We start from the raw sequence: 13,763 nt of genomic DNA, 5'->3' as shown, positions 1-13,763 counted from the left end.
AAAAAAAATCTTCCCCGCCAGGACTCGAACCTGGAATCTTCTGGTTCGTAGCCAGACGCCGTGACCATTGGGCCACGAGGAACAAGATTTTCGTATTTTATTATTCTATTGGGAGTGACTTAACATGCTAACTATAATACACGTGATATATATATTTAGTTTTATCGAGTGTTACCGTTTCAAATCTTTCAGTGAACAGGTAGAGTTCATAACCTTAGACATCGCTAAAGAAAACACACAGTATTTGCAAACCACATTTTAGGTATCTGGAGTATTTGGTATGTTTCTCTTGCTTTTATGAAGATGATTTCATTGTGAATGAAAAAAGCACGATCATGTACAATAATTATATGCCTATATGCTAGAGTATGCAATTATATGATTTTTCATATGATTTTAAATAGGAACTTCTATTCGTTTTATTTTGTGCAATCATTTAACAATGATTTACAGTTTAACCGCATTTACCACAATTATTTTATTAGTGTTCAGCCAATTCTATAATTTGTTGATATTGCTACCTTCTAATATCTTTCATAGAACGGTGTTATTAGAATTGTCTCATATATTAAAGATGATTACTATATCAAAGAAAAATTGCCGTAAATCATTTGAATTTGTTCCTCAGAAAACCTACGTAGAATGACATATTTGAAAATTCTTCTGTAAAACCACGCATTTTTTCCTCTTTGTTTCACGGGAAATTATTTCAGCTCTGCATGCATTGTAAGGAAGCCTCTCAAGGACACATATCGGTTTGGCAACTTCATTATAATGGGTCAATGGACCGTCCCAACGATCACGAATCTCAAAAAAGAGGACTTAATTTGTGCCATTGATGTTCAATTACATTCATTTCAATAATGAGATACAATAGTTTGTCTTTATCAAAAATCTAAAAATAGACTGCTCCATTGGTTATCGAAGACTGGTATGTGACGAAATATTGCTATGCTGGAAAAATGTATAATAGCAATGGTTCCCCTCACCCTGTTTAAAACTTTCAAAATTAAGTTATTAATGCTGTATTTCCTCCTCAATTGTCCGGGACAATACTAGTTTGCCGTTAAACATCTGAAAGTAATTCTTTTTTTTTTAAAGGCATTTATATTTTCTTGCTATTTTTGCTGTAAGTTTCCACTTTGAAGTAAGGATAAGCTCTGCCTTGCCGTAAGGCAATGGGAATAAGTAAATATGGTTATTTAGTGTAAGAACTTGAAAGTATGTGGTATTTTTGAACAAACTTAAACAACACTATTGTGAGGAGAAAGTATATACAAAAACAAAAAATTAAGTGGAGAATATAATACTTTATGTGAATTGGTTCAAGAGAAACCGATAAATGCATTTTTTTAACTTGCTAATAAAAACAAAATCAGATTTGCTTCTTTACCAATGATGAATTTGGCATGTTGTCAAGATTGTAATGCCCTATTAGGCGTTTGGATTGGTCATTGCTCTATTTTTTCAATATCCCGGAGTGCACCATCGTGGAGCAATAAACGAAAAGGTTAGAAAACGTAGATTCTTGGCAAGAAATTATCTAAAACTTTTTAGCAAATCAACTAAGGCAACAAGAAATGCAAATGGAAATTCAATTACAAAATAGTTTACCAGACAATTATTCTGGTGGTATATAATTACTCGAATAGCCCATTGGTTTCTATTCTTGAATTTAAGATTTCTCATATAAGAAACATGTATAAAGTGGTAAAAATTTTAGTTTTATTCCCATATAGAGTTACATGAATATTAAAGATAACTGAAAAAAGTTCGGATCAGTTCTAGTTCAAATGATATCAAGAAGAGACACAGTTACGTTTCAAAGATCAAGAGCCCCATCTCCATGTTCACTTTATGATATCAAAGAGAAGGAAGAATCTACAACGGTTGTTACAGAAATCAAAGAGATGGAAAAACCGGCAGTACACCTATATAATATTTTCTCCATACCAATGAAACGAATACCAGAGACAGAGGATAGCCCTTCAAACAAGTAATAATTGTAACAACATTTGATAACTTAGCGTCTACATTTCAAAACTAAGACGATTTTATAGTCTCATAAGTATACACCTTACATACAGATAGCATATATCAGAATGAAAATACCTTTTACTAATCATTACAGTGTACTCGAGTCAGAAAAGTCAAATTGAGAATGTCAAGCTTGTTTTGAAAGTGTCAAAATAATAAGAAAAGACGATTGTGCCTGTTTTTCAAAGTAATGATACTAGTCATGAAAAGAGGAAGACAATGGATGACTATATGGTTACGAGTACGAGAAAGTCTAGTTCTGGAAGTTTTAACCCACCTCTGTTTAACTCTGAAGAAGGGTGGCTAGCAGCTAAAAGAAGAAGTGCAACTCAATGACTCTCCATTCTTAACATTGGCTTTGGTAGGTCAAGTAGTCACCGAGGTGGCTGCTGCACTGAAGGAGTCACCGAGGTGGCTGCTGCACTGAAGGAGTCACCAAAGTGAATTGGGTTACTAAAACACGTTAAGCGCCTCCACAACTTGGATGACTGTGTTTTGCCAGATCAGTTTTACGTGGGTTGTACGAGGTTTTCTAGTTGCAGATGTTCCTTGCAACAGTTAATCACATGGTCGACTGTGCAATTGGAGTGGGAGGTAAACCAGGCAGCAGAACGGAGGGAAGCACTTCAGTGGAAATGCCTACAACGGAGGACGGTACCGGCATATGTGGAATGGGATCCGGCGAAATAATGCTAAATAACGGGCCTGAAATATTTGTCACCTCAGAAACATTAGTACAAGGAGATACATTTTTTTCTTATCTCTACAGGAGAAGCTTCTACGAGATCAAAGAAAGCCGCCGGAGTCACTTTCCCAAAACTTACCAAATTGGGACTGATAACAGTTTCTGCATAATGTTCTAGGGCAACTTTTATGACTCATTGAAGATGGACCGGCAAGATGGGCAAGGAAATTTAGCCGGTTAAACGATTGCTCTTCGCCTGTTGTTGGATGGCAGAGAGTAAATGGCCTAGTGAGGAGAAGCTAAATAACGCACTACGTACTCTTCTGAGCACTAATGTGCTTCCCTTAGAGTTACCAGTACAGCGTGGTTTGACCTATGCCGGGGATCCGGGTGTCCGTCTGTAAATTACTATTAAGGTGAAGCTGAACCGGCCAATCCATGGCTACTAAATAGCTCCTGTTCGGTAATCAGGAATGCCGATCTTCACAGTTATTGCCCAACATCTGGGAGGGCAGGTTCAGTTTCAGGTCCACATTGCCACTATTTTAATTGTAGCCCTGTAACGGTTTTGGTTTCGCCTCTAAATCACTATAATTCAAGCAGAAAAAAAGATACCTGAAATATAGTAGGTGCCGTTAAAGGTCTAAGTCTCGGAGAACTTTGAATACGTATAAACGTCATGGTATGCGGATTTTGTTATAGTATAAGGCTCTTTCTGCCCACCTCTTTTGCATACCCCACTTACGCTTCACAAGATAACTATAGAAATGAACTACTGAAATCACCTTCGCCACATACCTCAAAAGTCCCGCCGGTGCCAGAATATCACAGAATTGGCCGTAAACAGTAATCTCTTATCAGTGGTACATCCCACTTTCTTCCAGTAGTTTTTTGACTCTTACCGCTGAACTACCCCAGGATCCTACTAAAGATCTTAGGAAATGCTGAACTCTTCCACCTCCCCCCCCCCCCCACAGTTCTGCACTCCCACGGCTATCGCCAATACGTTAGACTTCATCCTGCACTAAAATTAGAGGCTCTGTAAGAACAAAATTGTGGCAGAGAAACTAACGTAGTATCCTCAAAATGTGAGAAGAAGCAAGCTCCGGCTACGGGATTCACTTCTTCTTCCAATTTTTTTCTTACCTTAGATTCAATCCCAGGCAATCACGCAGAGAAGAATCCAAGTAAAGAACCGGCAAAGCAAAAGAGCGAAAGAAAAGAAATCTAACCTCACTGCAACAGTTTCTGGAGTCCAAAGGGGGCGGAAGAAGCGATGTACAATTTATGTACTTCTGCGCGTTCTGTGCATCGCTCTGATCCTTCCATATACTCACAGACACACCCAGTGCTGACCTTCCCCCCTCCCTTCCTTCCTTCCTTTCCTCCCCCCCACTCCCACTGCGCTTTCTCAGTTCAGCAGATACGAATTCCTTTGTAGAAGCTCTAAACAGCTAACTTTAACCCTCATCTCACACTTGTTACCAAGCTTCGCTTTCGCCCTGTCTTCTGAGCGGGGGGAGGGCCCTTTTGCTCACTTTCCATCTCTTCCTCGAGAACAATCCCCGATTTCAGCACTCTAAAAGTTGAAGCTTCTTCTTTTCAAGTTATAGCCTTCTTATAAATGCTTTTTCTTGCAGCCGGTGCGTGATTTCTCTGTGAATTACGTGAAACTTTTTTTTTCCATATAAGACAGGTTAATTAGTTCTTAGTATATAAAGGTGCCCCTTCTCATGGATTCCATTCCCCAGGGTAAATCATTTTGCTAGTCAAGCATTTTGATAGAAGTAGCAAAAACTTTCTAACTGGAAACCTAAAAAAAATCAGGATAAATAATATTGCATAATGTTTTCCAAGGTGAAGAATTATGGGTCTTCATCTAAGAAGGAATCCACAGCGGAGGAGTTCACCATACCGGAGTACTCCAGGGATGACGGCGAGAAGTACGCTGGAAATAGTAATGACTACAGCCAGCGCGACAGCGATAATACATCTATAGAGTCAGAACCAAGAACTAAGCTTGTACATAGGTTTGTCGACTCTTTCAAGAGAGCACAGGATGTGCCCACAGGCCGTAAGAGCAAAGAAATCGGCAACAATGGCGGATCCAAGACTAAAGGTGGCTTTGAAGAGGATTCTCTTGACCTAGAAGGTTCTGACCATGACTCCATAATAACTAACACACATTTGAAGAAAGCGATGAAGTCCAGACATGTTATGATGATGTCTTTAGGTACGGGTATCGGTACTGGTCTGTTGGTCGCTAACGCTAAGGGTCTGCACTTCGGTGGGCCCGCTGCGTTGGTCATCGGTTATGTTCTAGTTTCCTTTGTCACATATTTCATGATTCAAGCAGCAGGTGAAATGGCTGTCACATACCCAACTCTTCCTGGTAATTTCAATGCATACAGTTCCATTTTTGTCTCAAATGCGTTCGGTTTTGCCACAGTCTGGATTTTCTGTATCCAATGGTTAACTGTCCTACCGCTAGAATTGATTACTGCCTCCTTGACTATAAAGTATTGGAACGACAAAATAAACGCTGATGTTTTCATCGTGATTTTCTATGTCTTCCTGTTGTGTATCCATCTATTCGGTGGTGTTATCGCCTACGGTGAAACTGAATTCCTGTTCAACCTATGTAAAATTCTCATGGTCATTGGTTTTATTATCATGTCCATTGTTATTAACGCAGGTGGTGCAGGTAACAGGGAGTACATCGGTGGCAAATTCTGGCACGATCCAGGTGCTTTTGCCGGTAAAACTGCAGGTTCAAGGTTCAAAGGTATTTGTTACGTTTTGGTCAGTGGTTACTTCTCTTACGGTGGTACTGAACTGTTTGCCCTATCTGTCAATGAACAATCAAATCCAAGAAGATCTACTCCACAAGCTTCTAAGAGTAGTTTATACCGTATTTTGATTATTTACTTATTGACAATGATTTTGATCGGCTTCAATGTGCCTTATGACAGTGACGAATTGATGGGTTCAGGTGGCTCTGCTACTCACGCTTCTCCATATGTCTTGGCTGCATCATTGAATGGAGTTAAAATTGCTCCTCATTTTATCAATGCCGTCATCTTGATCTCCGTTATTTCTGTTGCCAATTCATCTCTATACGCTGCACCAAGATTGATGTGTTCTTTGGCTCAGCAAGGTTACGCTCCTAAATTTTTGGATTATGTGGACAGACAAGGTAGACCTTTGCTTGCGTTGATCGCTTGTTTGCTTGTTGGTGTCATTGGTTTCGTTGCCGCCTCTCCTAAGGAAGAAGAAGTCTTTACTTGGTTGGCTGCCATTGCAGGTTTAAGTGAACTTTTCACCTGGTCATCCATCATGTTGTCTCATGTTAGATTTAGAATGGCAATGAAGTTACAGAACAGAAGTTTGGAAGAATTAGGATATAAAGCCACTACTGGTATCTATGGTTCCATATATGGTGTTTGCTTCAACTTGTTAGTCTTCGCAGCCCAGTTTTGGACCGCTCTGTTCCCATTTGGTGGCGATGGTAAAGCTAATGCTAACTCTTTCTTTGCTAACTATCTAGCTATGCCAATCTGGCTAGTCTTTTACTTCGGTTACATGCTGTGGACACGTGATTTCCAATTATTAAAACCACTTGATAAAATAGATCTTGACTTTCATAGAAGAATTTATGATCCAGAACTAATGAGACAAGAGGATGAAGAATCTAAGGAAAGACTAAGGAATGGCTCTTTTATGATGAGAATGTATCATTTCTGGTGTTAATGTACTTCAATCTGTTACCTACCATTTTACTGTCATAGAATGGCATGATATTAATATACTTCACACCTATTCATAATTTTCCTTAAAGTGGCTTGGCTTATACCTCACGTTCAAGATATTAACTAATATGAAGGTAATATGATGAAAGGAATAACTTTAGTAGTGTGTATGACTTACTATTGGTTGACCTATTATTTTGCAAATATGAAGGTTACAATCTCTAGATACAATGTTCATCTTGCACAGCTGAGTTTTCTGAGTGTTTTTATTATGAATACAAACTTTTTTTTTTTGGAATATCCAATTATTACCTTCTCTAGCATCCTATTTTTTTATTATAAAGAATTGATTCATTGTTTAATGCCTATGAATGCATTCTGAGTTTTTTTTATTCCTAATTGTAACTTTTCCACTATACTGCCTACTTTATTTCTTTTATTTTCAATTCCACAAAGCAGAAAATTTTGCCCTTTATTCATTATTCTAATAGTGGCATATTTTTTACAAATAACAAAGCATATTTCTTAAATAGAATTAAGACATGAATATAGTTAAATGATTTAATAATGAACAAATAATTGTACATTTTATTTTTCTTATGTAATAGTTTCAAAGCATCTAATGATGTATCACGTAAAACTTTCTTACATTTTCTATTTACATTAGATTTAATCCTTGTATATGTTTTGTCGTTGTGAATTAAACTTATTATCAGTGATAAGTAAAAGCCACGGCCGAACGACCTGCGATTGTAAAATAAGAGAAAAACAAAAGTCGTTGAAGAGGAGGGCACATGACTCTCAATGTTGAATCATAATATATTGTTGCAAAAATAGGTAATAACGCTTACTTTAGGGGGCTTTATGCCATTAGTTAACGGTGTGCCATAGCAGGATTGAAAGGAAGCTCCCAACAGAAAATGTCATCACCGGTTTGAGTTATTCACTGCTATTGTAATTTCTTCTATGACTCAATACCCCTAGATTTTGAAATGAGGAAGCAGAGAACGGGTAAAGGGTAATATTTTAGAGATACATACAAGGGATAAAGGAGGTCATAGTACCTTTCTATTGGGTAAAATGATGGGTGTAAGATTATGTGAAGAACACGGGGTGAGGAAGAGTACTGATAAATTGATCTACGCCCTTTTCTACCATACCTCACACCTTCCTGCCCCTCCCTTTCATCTTGTGTACAAACAGATAATGGAACATATCGTACCTTCCCAGTTACAACAATGAACTATTTGGATGAATATACAAGCATTGCTTGGTGTTAAGATATGAAGACGACTTTAACTTAATTTCTTGGTAAACTAAATTCTCAGAATAATCGACAATCAAGGGGGGTTTACTAACAAAGTGGGGGAAGGGGGGAGGATGGAGAAGGGGTGTACAAGGATAGGAAAGGCGGTGCGGTGCGTTCAGAAACCAAATAGAATGGCAATCAAGAGTGTCAATCACTATAACACACGTAGATATTCATTTTGTAAAAATATACAATTAAAAGCAAAAAGCAGCACAGCTGACCTAATACTTGATGTTGCCCCTCCTTTCATTTTGAGTATGGTTTGTGATAGATAGATTCAGATGTGTTGTCCATTAGGCTGATAATATAGTAACACTAGAGAATTGAAAATGCCGTATTGCTTCACTCTACTAGCAATTTTTTAAAGGAGTACTCAATAAGAGCACTCAAAAAGAAAATTAACAAAAATACTGGCCAATGGCGGCAAGACAATTGACTACCCTCTTTTACTTATTTGAGGTTTCTGATAGTTTGAGTGTTTGTTGCCTAAAAGCAGTCAATGGAACTCTTACCAAGAAGGACGTAACGCGTAAAATTCATGACTTTAATTTCTTGTAATATCCTCACAATGATGGGATATTTTCATGTTCTTGAATTTCTGAAAATGCTACTTTGTAAGATTTGACACTCAATCGCACTATCCAATGACAAGTCATACCTTAGTTAGCAAAGGACGGAGGGGGGGGCACGAAAAATATGCCCTCCCTGCTATTCCATGCTTTTTGCTGTTCTGTTGCTGTTCTATTGCTGTTAATATCATTCAGGATTGCACGCTCTTTCCGTAGCTTTCCAGACCGTACATTTGTCCATTGTCTTATCCCTTCCCATTTCTCCCCGCTCCTCTCTCTGAGCATCTCACACCTTCTTGAAACTCTACTGGTACATTAAACTGGGTCGGTTCTGTACTAGAGTTCCATCTTACCCTTATCTGCTCCCTTCACCATTAAGCTTTCGCGTTAGTAGGCCTCTTGTTCTTCTCATTGCTAGGATTCTACGTAAGGATCTACGGCAGGGAATATTCTAAGCTTTAGTGAAGATCAGTCCCAGCACAGTTCTGCGCTCCTTTCTGTGATAATCCAAATGTCGAACTTTTTTTGTTGAACCAATTGTGAATCGGTACAAACGCCAACAGAGTTTACACCGTAGAATGTTGTGGCAACCAACGTTTCAGAAATCTTATTGTTGAGGAAATGTCAAGAAGTAACAATGACTACAAAAATAGCGCGGGAGGAAACGGTGGCGATCTCTGGAAGTCTGCATCTATCACTGTCAAAAACAACAACCAAAATTTCAGCTTTCACCTCATCTGTACAGGGTGTTGTTTAGGTTCTCTTCTTTCTTCCATGATCTTAGAAAGCCATGCAGTTGTCCTCGAGGAAAAGACTGTAGGACTGGTTTGGCGTCCGGACATCTCTGCCATCAAGATAGGTCACGGAGACAGCACAGATTGGCACGTACAGAAAGTCTTTTTTGCTTGTTCCTTCAAAAAAGAAAAGAAAAAGAAGGTTTGGAACAACTCATTCAAATTTCTTTTTTTTTGCCAGATACACAAGTTCCACTGTAAAATGCCGTACTATTGCAATTCTACATGGCTCATTGAGTAGTGGCTTTGTCCCAACAAAACCTTTAAGCCAACGCAAAAAATGATAACGAGCTTTGTCTAACTTGTAATGGGCTAGGATACATCCAGTTGTCATCAGCCATTGATGTAGATGATGTAGGTAAAAGAAGCGTTGAGATCAAAGCCGATGCGATGCACCAGGAAAAGAAATCAAGGGGATAGAAGGAGAATAACGACAAAAAAGAAAAGTAATGCGAGACCATGAGCCTAGCAGACTGTTGACGCGTAGAGGATTTGGAATCTGAAAGAGTCAGTTGTAAATTGTACAGAGTCTGTGGGATTGCTGTACAACAGAGGAAGAGCGAAAACTTAGGATTAAAAGTATATCCTTAGAGTAAACTGAGTGTGCGGAAAAAAAAATAATGGCACTTTCTCTGCTCAGACAAACACGCTTAGGCAAGAGTTTCAATGCGTTTCTTCGCAACTCAACCCTTTTTTGCAACATCCTCGGCACGGGGTTGTGGCTCGAGTAGAACTGCAGCGACAGAGGCCACAACAAAATCAGATTGACATGAGGAAAGTTCTAGACTCCAGCGGGTACACCATTTTCCTGAAAGATAGTGCATACCCCTCCCCTTTTCTTTCTTTAATGTACACTTCCATCATCAACGTTCCAAGTTTCCCATTTAGGAAGTTTTATTTGAATAATGTAAGCTGGGCCCCTCCCCTTCTTGACGCTATTTATCCTATTACAGTCGAAAATGATCCGATTTGGGACACCAGGGAAGAGGAGGCCTCCGCAAAAATTTTGCGCGAACCTGGATTAACTCCCACCTGCCACATACAAGTAGGCGTAGGAAGGTCGGCGTAGTGAGAGTGGGCGTAAGAAGTAGGCGCAGAGAGTGAGCAGGCTGTCGGCACAGTAATTAGCAAGCTGAACAGTTAAGAGGAAATGCATTTGGTGGCTGCCTAAAGATAGAAAATGGGGTCCCCTCTTGGTTGCAATGGCCCCTCCCCTCCACCAAAAGTAAAAAGAACCATCGGAGGTAGATATGATGGTACTATTACGTGTATCTGCGCCATAATTCTATGTGCCGAAAGAAGAAGCTTGCAATGCTGGAAATAACCCCATGTAATTGGCCACAGAATATACTGCTAGAGAGAACAGAGACACCACTCGAAAAGCATCTTGACAAGAACTATTTCTTGATGACCCCTCTAAGTCTTCCTGGGCTTTGTGACGGATCGGGATATCGGGCTCATTAGAAAGAGGTAAAAAAGGGAGGGAAGGGGGGCGAGAGAGATAAGCTAAGAATATCAAGAAGAAGAGGCAGAGGACACTAATTCCCTAAAACGGGAAACCAACAGGAAAAGTAGAGTAGTGGCGACTCGCACTATATTTCGTAAGTAGAAAAGGCAGTACTTGGTTGTAGCAATGGATATCAAAAGCTAAACTTCTTTAGTTCAATGATTTTTTAAGACAAATAGTGTTTTTTTTAATGTAAATGGGCTAGAAATGAAGTGAATGGTGGTGGAACTGGACAACAACATGAGTCTAGTCCCGAAAATACATACCGTCTTGACAATTGTGGAATAACATGTTCAAGAAAAAGAACGGAAAAGAAAAGAACTTGGGTCTTAATGGGAAAATGGCTTCCATAAAAAAAAAAAGTATAAATATAAACAATTGACCTAAGTTTTCTTATTCTTAATTGTAGCTCTTTTCCCTTGTTCAGTTAAAACCTTTTCAAATATAAAGTAGACAAGACCAATCTTCAATTATAATTTCATCGTTCCCGAGTGTATCAATAACACAGACCTTTGATTACTAAAGAAGCCTATTGTACTATTACTTTATACAACACACACACTAATAATAATAATAATGTCTAAGTTCGCTGTTCTAATCGCTGCTATTGCTGCTACTCTAGTCAACGCTCAAAATGCTGTTGAAGTTGCCGAAATCCAAGTTTTGGTCAACGACATCAACTCTAACTTGGCTCAATACTTGTCTCTAGAAACCAACCCAGACTCCGGTTTCCAAATTCCAGACAACTTGTTGTCTTTGTACAGAAACGTCGCCACTTACACTGACGACTCTTTCTCTACTTTGTTGAGCGGTGTCAACTTCGATGAAATTACCTCCACCATTGTCGGTTTGCCATGGTACTCCTCCAGATTGTTGCCAGCTCTAGAATCTGCCTCCAGTGCCGCTGCTGGTTCTGGTGACGCTGCCGCTGCCCCAGCTTCCGCTAACGCTTCCTCCGTCTCCGCTGCTGTCACTTCTTTGTCCAGCGCTATCAACTCCACTTCTTCCGCTTCTGCTTCCGCCACCGGTGCCGTCGTTACCAGCGCTAACCTAACCTCTGTTTCTGCTAACTCTACCCGTTCCGGCAGCAGATCTGCTACCAGATCCGCTTCTGCTACTGGTGGTGTTGCTGGTGGTAACCGTACCAACGGTTCTACCAACGGTACCAAGACCTCTTCTACTAAGTCTAAGAACGGTGTCGCTAAGGTTGAAGCTGGTCTAGCTGGTGCTTTGCTAGCCGGTGCTGCCGCTATGTTGCTATGAATATAATTGGTTTTCTTTTCTCCCTTTGAAATGATAAAGATACCATTTTTATGAATTTAATAAATATTCTGTTTCATCCATTTTATTTTACCCTTTTTTTTATTTTATTCGTCTCTTGATAGAGGCACTTTAGTTATATTCATACATCATTAGTGCAGTTGTTTTTACCTTACTTCTTATACATACGGACCAATTTTTTTTAATATTAATACCAAGGAAATTTTAAGTTACGTATTTCAAAGGTTCTCATAATGAGTGACATAGCATTTTTTTTTACCAGAATAACGGCTATAACTTGTATAGTGCGCCTGTATGCAAGTTTAAGACAACACATTTGCAACATTTAAATATAAGCTGGTGCAATAGCTGAACTTGTCAAAATGTAAAAAGTATAGTCCCGGAAAGATAGGTATATTTGTTTAATTGAATGTGTTATTATTGATAGACAACAAAGATTCCTATAAAAGCTCACTCCGAAAAAAGTTTCGGCTTTAAGCTAATGCCTGGAGATGAGGTCCGTTTGTGAAGTTGACTCAATTGAACCCCAAAATCACAGATAATAATCACCATCCCCAATAGTGTCACGAGGGCAGACCTATATCGTTATAGATTCTCATCGGTCCATTCATGGCAACCTAGCTGGGGTTGGTACTGAGACTCGTATACCAAATTTGGTAAAGTGTGGTCCTTCGTATATTAGATGCTACTATGGGTGAACAGGATCTTTACGAAGTTCTGGAGGCACTATTAGTAAAACGCCTTATGATTTGCATCTCAAAATTGAACAAGATACTCGTTCAATTCCAGATATTATGTTTTACACCCTTCAATCCATCAAGTCAGCTCAATCCCTTGACGCCAGAGAAACATTGAGCATTCGTATACTTCATTGTATATTCTAAATAGGAAAACCCTTCCTTTCCCTTTTGAGAAACTCGTTTGAATCCCTCTTCAGGTTGGGGATACCTTTCGAAATGTCTCGTACATTTGTAACTCGTACACTAGCATTCAACCTTTGGGTTTTGTCACTTTAACGATTTCTTTGAAGGAGGAAGTGACATGAATTAAGGGCAATGTAATATTCGGCAACATTTGTCAAATACACCGAGATTTCATCCCTTGATATGTAGCTATACGTTGATTCACATGTAATTCGATATACGCCAGAGTCTCCCTAGTGGGAGCATCAATTAGCTTTACTGCTTTTGTTTATTTGTTTACCAAACACCATTTCTCTCAAATATCCACTGCTTTTAACGGCCTTTACGAACAGTAATCACATTGTCCTCGAGATATTTTTTTTTGTTGAAATAACATGTTTACTTGGAAAACAATCATCAAGGTAAAAGGGGGTGGCTTAGAATAAATGTTAACACAATGCAATATCGTGAGGTGTTTATTTCCTTGCGAAATACCCCCCCTCCTACACAAGAATGGAAACCCTCTAATTCCTAAACTGTCGTGAAACAGTTGTATGATCTTGAAGCCTATATTTGCTATTTACGGTGGTAGAAATACTCTAAATCATTCTATTACACTATGAGACAGCAATAATATGCGCTATACTCTTATTTAAAAATATAGTAGTGCTCTCGAATAGTATTATTGCTGCTTGTATTATCGAATTGTAGTATTTTAGCTGAGCTCCGGTTTTTCTTCATTTGATCGCTACGCTCTTCGGTTACTGGTTTCTGATCTAAAACGGAAGGGGCTTCTCAAAGCTTCGATGGTAAGCTTCCAAGGAATTTTAATCTTGTCTTGGGCCCGCGTTTACCGAAACGAGAAACATTTACATTGTACAACCTACGTCGTGGCTCCCACCACATCAATAACATTACCCTTTCCCGTTT

The 13,763-nt window shown here is 39.0% G+C and overlaps 4 protein-coding genes and 1 non-coding gene across 5 annotated transcripts; 4 read left to right on the top strand and 1 right to left on the bottom strand.

Annotated features, from left to right (window-relative positions):
- Positions 1-9: 9 nt before the first annotated feature.
- On the bottom strand, positions 10-82 carry tR(ACG)3. The gene has a single exon. It is a non-coding gene; the product is annotated as a tRNA-Arg (tRNA).
- A 1,711-nt stretch (positions 83-1,793) lies between these two features.
- Positions 1,794-2,000, top strand: GVI51_L07447 (uncharacterized protein; the record flags this gene model as incomplete). Its single annotated transcript, XM_449108.1, has 1 exon — positions 1,794-2,000. One exon carries the CDS (start codon positions 1,794-1,796, stop codon positions 1,998-2,000), a length of 207 nt encoding a protein of 68 aa, XP_449108.1.
- Positions 2,001-2,579: 579 nt separating this feature from the next.
- GVI51_L07425 (uncharacterized protein) lies at positions 2,580-2,900 on the top strand (the record flags this gene model as incomplete). Its single annotated transcript, XM_449107.1, has 1 exon — positions 2,580-2,900. The coding sequence occupies one exon, from the start codon at positions 2,580-2,582 to the stop codon at positions 2,898-2,900; it is 321 nt and encodes a 106-aa protein (XP_449107.1).
- Positions 2,901-4,567: 1,667 nt separating this feature from the next.
- BAP2 (branched-chain amino acid permease BAP2) lies at positions 4,568-6,472 on the top strand (the record flags this gene model as incomplete). Its single annotated transcript, XM_449106.1, has 1 exon — positions 4,568-6,472. One exon carries the CDS (start codon positions 4,568-4,570, stop codon positions 6,470-6,472), a length of 1,905 nt encoding a protein of 634 aa, XP_449106.1.
- Positions 6,473-11,226: 4,754 nt separating this feature from the next.
- On the top strand, positions 11,227-11,913 carry GVI51_L07381 (SRP1/TIP1 family protein; the record flags this gene model as incomplete). The annotated part of the gene is made up of 1 exon (XM_449104.1): positions 11,227-11,913. The coding sequence occupies one exon, from the start codon at positions 11,227-11,229 to the stop codon at positions 11,911-11,913; it is 687 nt and encodes a 228-aa protein (XP_449104.1).
- Between the last annotated feature and the right edge of the window lie 1,850 nt (positions 11,914-13,763).

This window comes from Nakaseomyces glabratus, chromosome L, assembly GCF_010111755.1.
Source record: "Nakaseomyces glabratus chromosome L, complete sequence".
Taxonomy (NCBI): Eukaryota; Fungi; Ascomycota; class Saccharomycetes; order Saccharomycetales; family Saccharomycetaceae; genus Nakaseomyces; species Nakaseomyces glabratus.
This window is presented reverse-complemented; position numbering and strand designations above follow the sequence as displayed.